At 39.5% G+C, this 17,295-nt stretch overlaps 1 protein-coding gene across 1 annotated transcript in view; it reads left to right on the forward strand.

The window, feature by feature from the left end:
• Positions 1 to 17,295, forward strand: part of VPS41 (VPS41 subunit of HOPS complex) — a 204,790-nt gene that overhangs the window by 102,784 nt on the left and 84,711 nt on the right. Inside the window, exons 6-7 of the mRNA XM_052638403.1 lie at positions 4,552 to 4,614; positions 7,964 to 8,029. Of these exons, the coding sequence (XP_052494363.1) occupies positions 4,552 to 4,614; positions 7,964 to 8,029 (129 nt within the window). The remainder of the gene's footprint in view (positions 1 to 4,551; positions 4,615 to 7,963; positions 8,030 to 17,295) is intronic.

Consider the following 17,295-nt stretch of genomic DNA (forward strand, 5'->3'; position numbering starts at 1 on the left):
AGTGGTAAACAATCCACCTGCCAGTGCAAGAGACATGGCTTCATTCCCTGGAGGAAGTGGGAACCCACTCCAGTATTCTTGCCTGGAAAATCCCATGAACAGAGGGAGGAGCCTGGCAGTCTGTTGTCCATGAGGTCACAGAAGAGTTGCACATGACTCAGTGACTGAACATCAACAAAGGTGTTTGCTTTCATCCCCAGCAGTCTTGCTATAAGGGTCAAATGAGGGAGAGCAAGATTTTTAGACCTAGTTACATACCATGAATTACGAACCTTTAAAAATACAGTTTTAAAGGTATTTCTTCTCATTTTGAAGTCCATAAGGATAGTTTAATTCAGAGTAAAATTTCTTAAAGAACCAGAACGATACTGACCATTTCAATAGAAACCTTTTTCAGAAGATTGTTTCCCTGCCTAGTTTGAGAAAACTGAGAAATGGCATGACTTCTTTGAGGAGATGTTATCAAAATACACTTTGCCACTGGAATCTTAGTCTCACATAGTTGTAACCAAGACTTCCCTATAGGTTAAAATTGAATCAAATTACAGCTAAAATAATAATAATAATAGATTTAGAGCTCAGGGGACCATTTAGACATTTCTAGATAGACATTGACTACTATGAGTGAAATAAATACTTTCACCTGAAAAAAATATGTATTTTATCCCACCAAAAAGTTTAATTTGTCGAGGATGGGGTCTGGCCATTAGTATCCGGGGATCTTAACCATGTAGTCCAATCAGAACCACTGAAGTAAGGTGTGTGGAAGCATTTTGAGGTCCAAGTTATTAGCTGGAGTATAAGATGTAACACAGCACCATGCTGTGATATAGTTGGAGTGAACAGAAGTAGCTTTATGTTAGAAGAATATAAACTTCCTGGAGTACTATGGAAATCTACTGATGTAATTTTAGTAAGTTGACCCCCTTGTTCATTTAGTCTATTAAGATCCAGGTGATACAGTACCTGTCTTACGTTGAGCCTGTTTTCTTGGATTCTTTGGGCTCATTCACATTCAGCTTCCTTGGGCAGAGTAAAACTTTGCATATAATGCTGTTCTTTTGAGCTTCTCAGCCACCATTTTTTAAGAGGTTCAGCGTACCCTGTGCTTAACTGCTGAGTCACATGTGACTCTTTACAGCTTCATGGACTGTAGCCCGCCAGGGTGCTCTGCCACAGAATTCCCCAGGCAACAATACTGGAGTGGTTGCTATGCCCTCTTCCAGGGGATCTTCCCAACCCAGGAACAGAACCCATGTTGTTGCATCTCCTGAGTTTCTAGGTGGATTCTATAGCAGTGAGCCACCTGGTGCTTATATGTAAAACATGAGCCAGTGCCCTCTGAATGATGAGCAGCATGGTGGTGGTGGGGCCTGCATGTATTTGCTATGTTGAGAATACATTTTATCAGACTACCTCAGAGTAGATCATATCCTCTTGGCATTACATTCTATGATGTATTATTCTTGGAACCCAAAGAGCATTCTTGGCCTAAGAGTATAAACACAGGAGTCACAAAATGAGTGGGATATTCTAAAGATTTTATATTTTAGTGAAAGAACATATCTCCCCAGAATGATAGTATGAGTACATTTTCCTCTTGGAACTTGCACAGATGAACCACTCACAGCTTACTAAGATGAAAACAAGATATTGAAAGTCTGAAAGGTTTTATGTCTATTTAAAAAATGAATTTGTAATGAAATACTTTCTCATATAGAGCCATTGGACCCAGATAGCTTCACTGGTGAATTCTTACAAAATTTAAAAGAAAAAAATAACACCACTTTCTCCTAGAGACTAGAAAAAGAGTGAACACACCCCAAGTGTTGGGAAACAGTTCTGAGTGCCCCTAATAGCTGGTTCCAAGTGTTTGAGAGCTCCTGGAATTCTTATGCTTTGCTGGCGAGAGTGTAAATTGATCAGAACAACTTTGTGAAATTGTTCAGCTGTCTGTTAGATGTCAACAGAGATATAAGCTGCAACTCAACAATCCCATTCTTCATAAATGGATATGTAAGTGGACCAAAAGATTTGGAAAGAGTGTTCATTATAGCATTATTCATTCAGTTCAGTTCAGTCGCTCAGTCGTGTCTGACTTTTTGTGACCCCATGGACTGCAGCACTCCAGCTTCCCTGTCTATCACCAACTCCTGGAGTTCACTCAAACTCATATCCATTGAGTCGGTGATGCCATCCAACCATCTCACCCTCTGTCGTCCCCTTCTCCTCCTACCTTCAATCTTTCCGAGCATCAGGGTCTTTTCAGATGAGTCAGTTCTTCGCATTAGGTGGCCAAAGTATTAGAGTTTCAGCTTCAGCATCAGTTCTTCCAGTGAATATTCAGGACTGCTTTCCTTTCGGATGGACTGGTTGGATCTCCTTGCAGTCCAAGGGACTCTCAAGAGTCTTCTCTAACACCACAGTTCAAAAGCATCAATTCCTTGGCACTCAGCTTTTTTAATAGTCCAACTCTCACATCCCTAACATGACTACTGGAAAAACCATAGCCTTGACTAGATGGACCTTTGTTGGCAAAGTAATGTCTCTGCTTTTTGATATGCTGTCTAGGTTGGTCATAACTGTCCTTCCAAGGAGTAAGCGTCTCTTAATTTCATGGCTGCAGTCACCATCTGCAGTGATTTTTGGAGCCCCCAAAATAAAGTCTGACACTGTTTCCCCATCTACTTGCCATAAAGTGATGGGACCAGATGCCATGATCTTCGTTTTCTGAATGTTGAGCTTTAAGCCAACTTTTTCACTCTTCTCTTTCACTTTCATCAAGAGACTCTGTAGTTCTTCTTCACTTTCTGCCTGAAGGGTGGTGTCATCTGTATATATGAGGTTATTGATATTTCTCCTGGCAATCTTGATTCCAGCTTGTGCTTCCTCCAGCCCTGCATTTCTCATGATGTACTCTGCATATAAATTAAATAAGCAGGGTGACAGTATATGCCTTGATGGAATCCTTTTCCTATTTGGAACCAGTCTGTTGTTCCATGTCCAGTTCTAACTGTTGCTTCCTGACCTGCATACAGATTTCTCAAGAGGCAGGTCAGGTGGTCTGGTATTCCTATGTCTTTCAGTATTTTCCACAGTTTATTGTGATCCACACAGTCAAAGGCTTTGGCATAGTCAATAAAGCAGAAATAGATGTTTTTCTGGAACTCTTGATTTTTCGACAGCAGTTTGATCTCTGGTTCCTCTGCCTTTTCTAAATCCAGCTTGAACTTCTGGAAGTTCATGGTTCATGTATTGTTGAAGCCTGGCTTAGAGAATTTGAGCATTACTTTACTAGTGTGTGAGATGAGTGCAGTTGTGCAGTAGTTTGAGCATTCTTTGGCATTGCCTTTCTTTGACATTATTCATAATAGCCTGTATTTGGAAATAACTGAAGTAATCAATGGAAGATAGATACGCAAATGGCAGTGTACTCATACATTGAAATATTATACAGCAGTAACAAAGAACCAGCTCCTGCCATGTGTACATAGCAGTGTGGATAAATATCAGAAGGAAAATACCCAGTTAAAGAAGCCAGTGAAATAGTTTATGATTCTATTTATATAAAATTCTGACATCAGCACAGCTTACCAAATGTGATAGATTTTGGAGGAGCAGTTAGTTTGTGAGGGTATAAATGAATGGGAAGGAACACAGGGGAGCTTCTTGGGTTTTGCCTCTTGACATGGGTGGTGGCTGCAGGGGTATGTTCATATCATAAACTTTTGTCAAGCTCTGAATCTATGATCTGTACCCTTTATGTTAATGTGTTAGTTGCTCAGTTGTATTCTGACTCTTTGCAACCCCATGGACTGTCGCCCGCCAGATTCCTCTATCTATGGGATTTCTCAGGCAAGGATACTGGAGTGGGTTGCCATTTCCTTCTCTAGGGGATCTTCATGTCCAAGGGATAGAACCTGGATCTCCTGGATCACAGGCAGGTTCTTTACCATTCTTTACCACCAGGGAAGACCTTTATGTACAGTATACAATTGAATATTAAAGTCAACTGTTCAGAGGAAAGATTAAGATGAAACAACTTTAAGGGAGACACTGATAAATAGAAAATTAAATCTTACATGCATACACTCTCAATAGATTCAAGATAAGATGGTAAAAGAAGTACAGTTCTAATCTCTTGCGACTTTGATCTGCTCAGTTGATTTATATATCCGTGACTCAAAGAAGAAGCTCCTTTTTCCTTCAAGGAAAGGAACAAATAATTCCTTTAGAAGTAGCCTATGGAAAATTCATTAAAAAATATTAATAACCTATTCATCTCTATTTCATTTTTTAAAGTTGACATCTATTTAATAAATTTGTGATGGGCAAAGGGAACTCTGTCCATGAGATGCTGGTAAAAAAACTTAATTGCAGTGGTATAGCCTCACCCTGATGGAATTGTTTTCATTGGATATTTAATAGAGATTACAAAGACCTTAGATTACTAAGTACTTGACTTTTTTGTTGATAGTATGTGTTGTCACTGACTCAGCTGCTTTCTTTGTTACCGTCATGGTGAACTGACAGGATCCACTTACTTTTTAGGTGCAGGTGTTTGGACTGTATTCTGGAGAAGAATTTCATGAGACTTTTGACTGTCCCATTAAAGTAAGTATTCAGAGGATAAGTAAGTAAGTAATTTTTCAGAGGATTTTTCTCAACAAAGGCAGTAAGCAAACTAATACTTTGAACACTACCAATCTTGCATTAATTAAGTCAGTAAGCATCCATCAGTCAATGTACTGGATACTATTTGATGCCTTGGAGGTGCACAGAATGTATGTTATGTGACTGTGACCTCAGTGTATCCTCCAACTCTTGTTGTAGTGGGTGAGATGATAAACACACACTGTGTGATTAAAGACTCAAATCACACAATCTGTGATTAAAGACTCAGAAGGAGGTAAAAACAGTGTTGAGTATAAAACTGAGAAGGGTTACTTCTAGCTCTTCTTGTTAGTGATGGCTCCCATAGATGGATTGATGTTTGACTGGGCTTTAATAAATGGACAGGACAGAGGGAGAAAGCTGACTGCCCTTGCAGAAGAACAGTATAATATAAATGAAGAGGCTAGAAAGTTCAAACTGTGTTCAGGAAGTGGCAAATAGTCGAGTATAGATGGTGCATAAAATACTGACTTGGCAGGAGAGCTGCATGGGCAGATTGAGGTGGCTTTATATTTAGGCTAAGGAATTTGTCTGGTAGATAAGAAGAAATTATGGAATGCCGAAGAGCAAAGAAGTGGCATAAAACTGAGCTAAGCTGAAAGCAGAGTAATACAGCAACTATATTCAGTATAGATGAGAAGGCTGACAGACATGAGGGAGAAGACCAGTTTTAGGTAACAGTTACTATAGTTACAGTGGCTATTAGAATTGTCAAGGAAGAGGTTGTTTAGTTTTCTCACGTGTTTATTCAAACATGTATTGATCAACAGGTAAAAGAGAGATGGGATCTGATAGAGGTTTTAGAAAGCCAGCCCTGCCAGAATGCAGGGGTATGCAAGCAAGAGAGTGATTGGGGGCAGGAGATGGTTTAGAAGGCTAAGCCATACCCTAGACATGGTGTTACAGGAGCTCAATGAAAGAAAGATAGTGAGTATTCAAGATAGAGTAGCAGTAATGAATTGGAAAAGCCTGGAGGAGGTAGGTTTAATAAGCTTTGGTGATGACCGCAGGTAATAAAAGACGGAAGAGCTGAGGGTAAATCGAGGTTCTTGCTTTGGTAATGGTGTGTGGGAAGGCTGTCAGCTGAAATAAGAGACGGTTTGAGGCCGGATGTTGCTAGTTTGGTCTGGAATCTAGATAACGGTAGAGATATACCATCCAGTGGAAATGTTAGGGAGGTTTTGGAAATAAGAATGTAGAGCTCAGAATGGAGATTGGCCCTAAAAATCACAAACTGGGTAGGTAGCCAGCTGTACTTACAGCTGAGTAAGATGAAACCATTTTGAAAGTTATCATCCAGTTAAAGAAGAAAAAGACTGAGGGTCAAATTCTGGAGCAGTAACTTATTTTGTTTTTAAAATTTTTTATTATTTATTTTAGTATCACTGTGTTGGTTTATCTTATTTATTTCTTTGGCCCCACAGCACGGGGGATCTTAGTTCCTCAACCAGGGATCAAACCCATGCCTCCTGCATTGTAAGCATGGAGACTTAACCACTGGACCTCCAGGAAAGTCCCCTGTAATGCTAATTTAAAGATTCAGGCAGTGGGAAGAAAAAATACCAATGAGGGATCTTAGAAGAATTAGGAGGATTGGAGGAGAAGCCAAAAGAGAGAGGGTTTCCAGAAGGAAGGAGCCAGCAGCACAGAAAAGGCAGTGTGGAGCTACCAGGAGGTAGGGACAGAAGCAGGGCACTTTATTTGATAATTATCAGCTCCTGGCGACCTTAATGAGGAGGGTCTAGGAGGAGGAGGCTCATTATGTATGGAGTAAATTGGAGATAAAGAAGGAGAAACAAGCAAGGTAGACTCTTCTTTCAAGAAACTTTGTGATGTAGAAGGGAGTTCATTTGGTAGATGAAGAAAGAACCAAAGTCCAGAAGGATTTCTGCTGGTCATGTTTTGGTTGTTGGTATTAAAAAAAAAAATCACACGGGGAAAGATCCAAAATAAGCAAAAGGGAATACTTAGTGGGGCGGCTCTAAGGGATGGGATCCATCATGTAGGGATGAAGGAGGGAAGCCTTGGATGTGAGTCCTACAGCCTCTGCTGGTGAGACCAAGCCAAGTGTCACTGAGTTGGGCAGTGAAGGCTCTGCAGTCAGGGGCAGTGACGTGACGGCCTTGGTTTCTTCTTGGTGGGGAAGAATGAAGGGTAAGCTTACATGGTTGAGGGCACAGACATGACTGCACTCGCAGTTGTGATCTAGGACTGTGCATCACAAGAAAGCTAAGAGGACCCTCAAGAAAGAGTTTAAGAACGTGTAATGACAGAATGTGTAAATGATTCCATTGGTATCCAGGATGGATTAGACAAGCGTGGAAGCAAAGAAGGGCTAACTTGGAAGTGAGAAATGAGGAGTCATGTACTAATAAATGCCCTCAAAATGACAGGGTAGGAAATGGAATCTATCCCGTTGGCAGGTGGAGATGTATTCATTAATTAATAAGAATAGAAAATGTCTTTAGTTGAAGGTTTGTGAAAGTATAGCTGTGTCAGTTTTTTTAATGTGTAGAAAGAATTCTGTATGTTGGGCTGGAAGAACAACACAGTGTGTTAGTTGGTGATTACGTGGGTTTGGGGATAAGAAAGTGAGGAGGCAGGGTCTTTGCAGGCTGGCAGCCATGTAAGGGAGCCCCAACGATGAACTTATGCTGAGTGCAGCTATCAGACTCTGAGAAAGCCACTGACAAATGAAGTAAATGATGACAAAGGATGGGGCAGCCTTGGGAGAAACCTTCATGAGGGGTTGTAAGAGATTGTGGAGGGCAGGTGATAACCAGGGGCCCAGGAACTGACGGCGGAGGTAAAAGGGAACTCAGCTCAGTTCTGCAGCGCCGTTGTCTTTCCCACTGATGGAGTCCTACTCCAGACCATGAGGCTGCACTGTAGCCCTTGTTCCACTTGGGAGGCATCCTTACAAGGAAATAATCTAGATTTCTTCTATGAAATGTCTTCAGTTACAAACGTTTGTGACATCTCGCTGCCTTAATTACCTTCATTGGCTGCCTGTAAAGAGGAGAGCCCACTCAGAGGGTCCCACTCAGCCAGAAACTACAGCTGTTTGCTCTCATCTTTTAGCTTTGACCTGACTTCATAGAAGAGACCCTCTCACACCAGAGCAAAACTTGCTTTCCCTTGGTGCAGAGTATCCCCTGAATAGATTACTTCCTACCTAGATACCAGGTTGATTTTTCGATCATGTTGCCTGTCATGTACAAGGGGCTTTCCTTCTGCTCTGCAGCTGTGATTCCTAACCAGTGACGTGTTGGCTCCCTCTTCCTTGCAGATCATTGCTGTGCACCCGCATTTCGTGAGATCTAGCTGCAAGCAGTTTGTGACGGGAGGGAAGAAGGTAAATGCTGCGTGTTGATGTCACAGGCAGTCTTTGAGGGGTTCTGTTTGCTCTTTAATTTATCTTTAATATTTTTAATGTCTGACTCTTCATTCGGAGAAAATTTGAGAAAGCACAGTGTAGTGAAATAACAAGACCATTACCTCTTCGGGGAGGTGTGGCCTCAGTGCTTGTCAGTGACATCCCTTTGGAATAGGTGCGGGCAAAAACAGATGTTACTCAAACTGGTTGCTAGCCTGTTGAAGTATAGCAGCCCCTTCCACACACAAAAAAAGAGGTAGCATTTAAAAAGTAAGAGCAAGTAAACTAGTGATTTTTTTCCACTTGTCGATAATCTCTTGGAAGTCTTGAGAAAGTTTTGGAACAATCATGGCTCGTTTTAAAATTTTATATTTTAATTTATTTTTGTTGGAATATAACGTGTTAGTTTCTGCTGTAGAAGGAAGTGAATCAGCTATTTTGTTGTTTAGTCGCTAAGGCATGTCCGACTCTTTTGCAACTGCTTGGACTTTGTGTTTACATATATCCCCTCCCTCTCAAGCCTCCCTCTCCCCGACCCGCATCCCACCCCTCTAAGTCAACACAGAGCACTGAGCTGAGCTTGCCATGGCTCTTTTTCAGTGACTTGTTCCTCGCATATTTTATTATCTTTGTGCTATTTAAAATGTGAGAAAGTAAAAGAGTTGTTTTATACATTAACATGTTTGTGAATATAGCAGATTCTAAAATGAAAGAATCTTTCTTCTTATAGAATAAGTTAAATTTTTTTTTCTATTTGTATTCACCAGTGATTTTTTTATAATAAAATGTTCCCACTGTCCTCGAACTCTGAATGTTGTTTCCTATCCAGTTTAGGGCTCAGTGGAGAGCAGGCTGTATGTGTTTATTTCTATAGCAAGGTATAGCTATGGAATAGATACTTCGAGGCTTAGCTACCAAATGGTTTTGAATGTTTTGTGGTAGTTATCTGTCCTTTTCACTTGGACTGTTGCTTCATGGAATGATATGACTGCATACTAGTTGTTGGCATTTTTCAAGCACTGGTTTTAGCTCCACATAATGTTTAAGTAGCAGGTCCTTTAGATTCCAACTGCATCTCAAGGCACAAAGCCAAGATTGCACCAGCTCTTATTTCTGTTTGAGAACAAGCTCGTTTCATCCCCTCTCCAGGACTTATTGTTATCCTTAGGCTCTAGCAGCACTAACCTCACACAGAAATGTCTGTGGGATTGTGCTCAGTTGCTCTGTCATGTCTGACACTTTGTGAACCCATGCATTGTAGTCCACCAGGCTCCTCTGTCCATGGAATTTTCCAGGCAAGAATACTGGAGCAGGTTGTGATTTCCAACTCTGGGGAATCTTCTCAACCCAGGGATCCAATCCATGTCTCTTGTGTCTCCTGAATTGGTAAGTGGATTCTTTACCACTGTGCCACCTGGGAAACATGTATGGAATTAATCAGTAGGAATTACAGATTGAAGCTAACATTTTCAATTTTAGATCTGCAGCTGACTTACTGCTAGGAAAAAGTAGCTACCTTACTTGTCTTTGTTGATTTCAGGAAAGAGTAGCTTCAGAATTATTCTTGATAAAGTATTGATATTTCTTTAGTAACCACTTTTCTAGTCAGAACATTTTATGTGATAGAAGAGCATGAATTCACATAGCTATAATTTAAACCCATGCATTTTTATTTAAAACTCATCAGAGATGAAAAATGCCAAGTCACTAGGTTTTTTGTTTGTTTTTTAAGTGGCCTAAACCGACACACTTTCATTATCTCACAGGTCAGAAATCTAAGAATGGCTTTCCTGTACAGTCTGTTTTAGGGCCTGTCATGAGATTTCAGTTCAGATTTTGGCCAGGGTTGCACTCATCTGAAGGCTTGACTGGGGTTGGAGATTCTGCTTCTAAACTGTCTGCTGCCTTCTTAATAGCAATCCCTCATAAAATGTTAATAACTTAAAATATTGATAAATCATTTTGGTTTAAGTCTTTTCCAAGTGAGGATGCAGTTTTGAGTTCTAGCTTTCCAATTCCAGAAGTTAGAGACCTTAGAGTTGTCCCATATTTTTTCAAGGTATTGGTATGAAAGAACATATTAGGGTTAGTATGAATGATGTCCATATGGACTCTAACTTTGATGGTGGGTGTTTCTGTATAGACTCGTGTTCTTAATAGTCACCTTGTTGGTACGGTTTAATAATTGTTTTTATATCGTGAAGGGTACCTATCGTCTGATCTAATTTGCCAGAGTAGTTTTTGCGACATGAATGTCTTATCAACTTGCAAGAAGCCTAAGTTAACTGTGTCAATAACGTGTTCATCTTCTATGTAGCCTTTGACATAGCTTACAGTCTGTAGAGGGGACCAAGTGAATGTAACTCTTTGGGCCGAAACTTCTAGAGTAGTTGTAACTCTCTGGGCCAAAACTTGTTGAGCAATTGTATGGATAACGAAGTAGTCCAGGATCCAAGTGCAGGCAAGGTCACATGGGAAAAAGTTGGAATTGATACCAAGATTACACTGTGATAAGTACTAAAATAGGTAAAATTCACTGAATGCTGAACAGGCAAGAGCATCAAAGATATGGTTCATTTCTTTGGTTATCACTCTCTGCTTGACAGGTTTTTCTGTGTTCAGTGTTCTAAGAGGGAGCATTCTCTTTTCTCCTATTTTCCTGTTCATGTCTCCAAAAATGCATGTATAGACATTTCTTCCCAAGCACAAAATATGCTTAATTATGTACATATAAAATAAAAACAGTTCAAGTTATCTGGTGAAAAACTTGATATTATTGAGTTAGAATTTCTGGCTTAAAATCAGTTCAGTTCAGTCGCTTAGTCGTGTCTGATACTTTGTGACCCCATGAATCGCAGCACGCCAGGCCTCCCTGTCCATCACCAACTCCCGGAGTTCACTCAGACTCATGTCCATCGAGTCAGTGATGCCATCCAGCCATCTCATCCTCTGTCGTCCCCTTCTCCTCCTGCCCTCAATCCCTCCCAGCATCAGAGTCTTTTCCAATGAGTCAGCTCTTCGCATGAGGTGGCCAAAGTACTGGAGTTTCAGCTTCAGCATCATTTCTTCCAAAGAAATCCCAGGGCTGATCTCCTTTAGAATGGACTGATTGGATCTTCTTGCAGTCCAAGGGACTCTCAAGAGTCTTCTCCAACACCACAGTTCAAAAGCATCAATTCTTCAGTGCTCAGCTTTCTTCACAGTCCAACTCTCACATCCATGCATGACCACTGGAAAAACCATAGTAATGTCTCTGCTTTTGAATATGCTATCTAGGTTGGTCATAACTTTTCTTCCAAGGAGTAAACGTCTTTTAATTTCATGGCTGCAGTCACCATCTGCAGTGATTTTGGAGCTCAAAAAATAAAGTCTGACACTGTTTCCACTGTTTCCCCATTTATTTCCCATGAAGTGATGGGACCAGATGCCATGATCTTCGTTTTCTGAATGTTGAGCTTTAAGCCAACTTTCTCACTCTCCACTTTCACTTTCATCAAGAGGCTTTTTAGTTTGTCTTCATTTTCTGCCATAAGGGTGGTGTCATCTGCATATCTGAGGTTATTGATATTTCTCCTGGCAGTCTTGATTCCAGCTTGTGATTCTTCCAGCCCAGCGTTTCTCATGATGTACTCTGCATAGAAGTTAAATAAACAGGGTGACAATATACAGCCTTGGCATACTCCTTTTCCTATTTGAAACCAGTCTGTTGCTTCATTTTTTTAAAAATATATTCTGGATTCACATCTCTTGCCAGTATGTGATTTGCAAATATTTGCAAATATTTTCTCCCAACCTTTGAGCTGTCTTTTCAGTTTTTTGCAGGTGTCATTTGAGGTACAAAAGTTTTTAATCTTGCTGAAGTACCATTTATCTGTTTTTGTGTGGAATTTTTGTTTTGTGTGTGTGTGTGTGTGTGTGATGCTTGTGCTTTTGGTATTGCATCTATGAAATCATTGCCAAATCTAAGGTCATTAAGATTTATGCTTGTGTGTTATTCAAAGAGTTTTATAGTATTACCTTTTAAATTTAGCTCTAGAGTCTACCTTGAATTAATTTTTGTGTATGGTGTAAGGTAGGGGTCTGAATTCATTCTTTTGCACATGGATATCCAGTTGTCCCAGCCCCCTTTTTGCAAAGACTGTTCCTTTGCCATTATCTTGGGCCCTCTGTCAAAAATCAGTTAGCCATAAATGTTGGTTTATTTGTGGACTTTCTATTCTGTTGATTTCTGTATCTGTCCTTGTCCCAGTACCCTTTTTAGTTTTTAGAACCATTGATTACTTACAAGATGACAAACAAATTAACTCCTTTTAAAACATTTTGATTTTGACTTCTTTACCTTTAAAAGCCATTTTTATACCATCATTCAAAATTCTGCAAATAAATGCTGGAGAGGCTGTGGGAAAAAGTTGAACCCCCCTACACTAATGGTGGCAATGTAAATTGGTGCAGCCACTATGGAGACTAGTATGTCTGTTCCTTAAAAAACAAAATAGAGTTACCATATGATCCAAAGATCCCACTCCTGGGCATATATCTGGGGAGAACTATAATTTGAAAAGATACATGTACCCTAGTGTTCATTGCAGCACTATTTATTCTACAGTAGCCAAGATATGGAAGCAATCTAAATGTCCATAAACAGGTGAATGGATAAAGGAGATGTGATGTATACACACACTGGAATATTATTCAGCCATAAAAATAATGAAATAATGCATCTGTAGCAGCAAGGATTGACCAGAGATTATCATACTAAGTGAAGTAAGACAGACAAATATAGTATTGCTTATATGTGGAATCTAAGAATATAATATAAATTAACTTATTTACAAAACATAAATAGACCCACATTCGTAGAAAACAAACTTATGATTACCAAAGGGGGAAAGGAGGGATAGGTTAGGAGTTTGAGATTAACAAATACACACTACTATATATAAAATAAACAACAAGGACCTGCCATATAGCACAGGGAATTCTACTCAACATTTTGTAATAACCTGTAAGGGAAAAGAATATGAAAAAGAATAGCTAATTATATATGTATAACTGAATCAGTTTGCTGTACATCTACTTCAATAAAAAATAATGAAAATAGAATTAAAGGGCATTACAATTTTTCCTATTTATGTTAGAGGTTTAAGAAACATTAGTATGTAAATATGCGCTCTATTTGAGCTTCCCAAGTGGTGCTGTTGGTAAGGAACCTCCCTGCCAATGCAGGAGATGTAAGAGAACAAGGTTCAAACCCTCCCTGGGTTGAGAATATCTCCCGGAGAAGGGAACGGCAACCCATTCTAGTATTCTTTCCTGGAGAATCGCATGGACAGAGGAGCCTGGAGGGCTACAGTTCATAGGGTCCCAAAGAGTCAGACATGACTGAAGGAACTTTGCACACACGTAAAGTTTCCTCTATTCAGGAACTTGTAACATACAAGATGTTGACTAATTCTCTGAATTCATTAAAGTTTATTGTGTAAATATGTATTTAGTGAGTAGTAAAAACTAGTGTTTATTTAGTAAGTTAGAGTGATTTCTTTGTATAGAGTTAAATAACTAGAGATTGCCGAAACATACAGAAGCTTGGTGTGCTTTGCAGAAATCTCTGGAAAGATTTCTTCCTTCTGTATGTGTATGGTGTGCACTTTCGAAGATCACCTGCACTGTGTGGTTTTGGAATTAATATGTTTTGTCTGTTTTAAAATAGATAATGTTTAGTTGTGATTATTTCAGGAAATATTTCTAATTTCATTAAGGAATGCACCTTTGATTTTAAAAACTAAGAGAAAGGCTTTTGGAAGGTGATATTAAGAAAGAGATAATATTGTGAAAAAATTTTCTTTTTAAGGTGTTAGCAAATTTTTAGGGGGAGTCGATTTTTTTCTTATAACTGAGTTATGGCATTTTATACCTTTGTAAATGAGAAAAAAGTCAAAATCTTCATTGGCCCAATCACAACTCTGATCATTCCAACTGCAGTTTGCAACCAGTGCCACAAACTAAGCAGAACAAGTTTGAAGAGTCCAACATTTAGCAAATCGTGATAACCTTTCACTAGACCTCCCTGTTCAGAGTAGATGGCAGATCATATGACGGAAAAAGCGCAAAGACAAGTATCATGTAACTGAGAGGTTAATTTGATCTTTAAAAAAAATGTAACAGTGACTAGCCAAATGAAGGTGTAATGTGGAATAAAGGCATTCTTAACCCTTAAGAATACTGATCTTCTCTAGACTGACAGCTAAATGCATCTAGGAATTATATGTCAACTTCTGTAAACAATTATGAAAGCTATACAACAACCACAGAAGCAAAATAGGAAAGATAGATGTCCTACAGAGAGAGAATCTTGATGTCATTTCATAAGAAAATTTGATGGAGGTTTTTAATTGAAGATTTTAGTTGATTTGATGGGAGAACTTAGTTACTGGCCAAGGGGTAAACATTTTTTTAAAAAGTAATCAGAACATGCATTTCAGAATAGTTCCACAAACTAGTCATGAAGGGAAAAAAAAACAAAAAACCTGAAACTGCAGTTTGACACAGTTGTTGATATTTCCTTTTTAAGGTTCTAGCTTCTTAGGTCTTTGGAGATAGCTCCTTATTCACCTGGGACTGGAAAGAGGCGGCAATAGTTCTGTCTGGCATAAACTTTTATTTTAGATTTTCAAGGTAACTTCTTAGTAGTTGAATGCCATAGCTGGATTTATGGACTGCAGTGCTTGACACATGAGCATAAAAAGCTTATTCTAAATTCTGTTTTGTTTCCATGTTGAAAAAAGAAAAGAAAAAGCACATCTCGTAAGAGTGCCATTGGAGAGAACTTTCAAACATGTGAATCGATGGATTTTTTTTTTCAAGTGTAAACCTCCTTGTGTAGCAAGAATTCTAATGCATGAGCATAGAAATGAGGTATGTCTTCTAGAAATAAGTCTGCCAGGCAAATCTTGTCTGGTTTGTTTGCTGTTTTTTTAATTGCCCAACTTTCTCTGTCAGCAGATAACTTGAGCTCCCTATGACCTTTACCTTTGAACTCTGAAATACACTTCATAATAACTGATTCTCCTCCTTTGACAAATTATTAAATTGTCGCACTGCTGTTTGCAGCGGAGTTCATTTATAGAAACGAGGTAGTCAGCTGTTTGGCATTGCAGTGAACTTGAATGAGGGGACCTGGCCGCAGGGATAGCTTGCTTTGTAAGCTGGAAAGTGTCAGTCAGCAAACAAGGCAAGGACCTGCATGCATGAAATGAGAAAAAGCGCTTCACTATTCAGGGCTGAAGGCTCCTGGCAGATTTTACCTGAAGGACAGAGGTAGAAGCATCAGCTAGCTTCTCAGTGTCCAAAATGATCAGCAAACAAAAAATCGCGTGTTGGATTCTTTTTGGAAGACAATACAGTGGAGCAGTTTTTTGTAGTAATGCAAATCTTTTTAACATTTCCCATAGCCCAGTAAACTCCTATGACCATTAAATGTGAAATACAGTGTTAGGTGTTAGTCAGTCAGTCATGTCTGACTCTTCACAACCCCTTGGACTGTAGCCCACCTGGCTCCTCTGTCCATGGAATTCTCCAGGCAAGAATACTGGAGTGGGTTGCCATGCCCTTCTCTAAGGGATCTTCCCGACCCAGGGATTGAGCCCAGGTCTCCTGCATTGCAGATGGATTCTTTACCAGCTGAGCCACAAGGGAAGCCCAAGAACACTGAAGTGGGTAGCCTATCCCTTCTCCAGGGGATCTTCCTGACCCAGGGACTGAACCCAGGTCTCCCACATTGCAGGCAGATTCTTTACCATCTGAGCCACAAGGGAAGAGTCCTTCCTTATATATTTGCTTGTCTCCTGGTCAGATGGAAGCTGGGGTTCTTGGGGTCATAAAAGATCTTTTTTAATTTTTAAAAAGTTTATTGAAGTATTGAAGTTGATTTGCAATGTAGTATTAATTTCTGCTCTACAACAAAGTGATTCTGTTATATGTATTCTTTTTCATTATGGTTTATCAACAGGATATTGAGTATAGTTTCCTGTACTGTACAGTAAGACCTTGTTTATCCTGAAAAAGTCTTTGATGTCAGTTACACCACCCAGGCTGCTGACCAGTGTATCTGGAGAATGATACTTCTGCAGGCATTTAGATGCTTGATCTTAGGCAGTTTTCTACATGCAGACTTTTCTCACACATCACTTTTCAGGCAACCACCAAATTTATTTCCAAGTGGTTGCACATAGAACCATTGTAAATAAACACCTTCATCTCTTCTAGGCATGGTGTTATAAATTGTGGTTCCATTCCTAGAATTCATCTCATGCTGTAAGCATACCAAAATTGATTAAAAACTACCAGCTAATAGGAAGTAAAACACAGTGTAACCTTTACAGATATTTCTTAGGTATTTAAAACCCAAGTTGTAAATAGCTATATTATAAAAGTACATTTTGGTTGGTTTTTCTCTATGTATTGAACTGATTGAAGCTAAAATTTTAAATCCAGGGCTTAAAAATAGAAATCACTTCCAATATCAGTGACAGATGTTTTTCCTTGCTTTCAAAATTAAGTTCATCCATCTCAAACATGAGTTGCTTTTTTGATGTCAGTATGTAGAGCTCCCAACATCCAGGAGATGGATCCATGGCAACCACATTTTCTTCAGTCGTCCTCGTTTCGTAGCCATCAAAAGCCTGGTGAGAACAGAAGTGTTTTTTTCTTTAATGAGTTCAGCTAACTTTTCCGTGTGTAATATTTCTGTGTTGTTTGCAGCCCTTCCCTGGATTCTGATGTTAAGCTTACCATCTGTCTTCTCAGAGTAATCAAACCATCCTTTTGTTCCTTGCTGAAAATATCTTCGTTTGCATGTTGAGAATGCTGTGGTTGTTCTTTAGTATTTGGAGTAGTTATTGCCTCTGCCAAATTACTGTTGGAGTAATTTTTCAGGCCTTTGTCATTAAGCATTTGGGGATTTCCCCCCCCCCCCCCCATTATAAGTTAGATTGTTTCCTTTTAGTTTTCTCATTCATTTTCAGCCAGTATTGCTCTTTGATGTTTGTAACAGTGCAGATTTGAACCCACTCAAAGTCTAATGGTGGTGTATGTGGTAGAGAAGAGCTGTGTCAGGGCCCTGCAACCCTAGATCTGCAGGAACACACTTGCAGAGTGTGAGGAAGAGGGTGTGTTAGAAGGAGGGTGTTACAGGATTTGGGCTGTTGATAAGAGGTGGTGTGGGGAGGCTTTAAAGAAGTAGGACT

The sequence above is a fragment of the Budorcas taxicolor genome, chromosome 4, assembly GCF_023091745.1.
Source record: "Budorcas taxicolor isolate Tak-1 chromosome 4, Takin1.1, whole genome shotgun sequence".
In the NCBI taxonomy this organism is placed as follows: Eukaryota; Metazoa; Chordata; class Mammalia; order Artiodactyla; family Bovidae; genus Budorcas; species Budorcas taxicolor.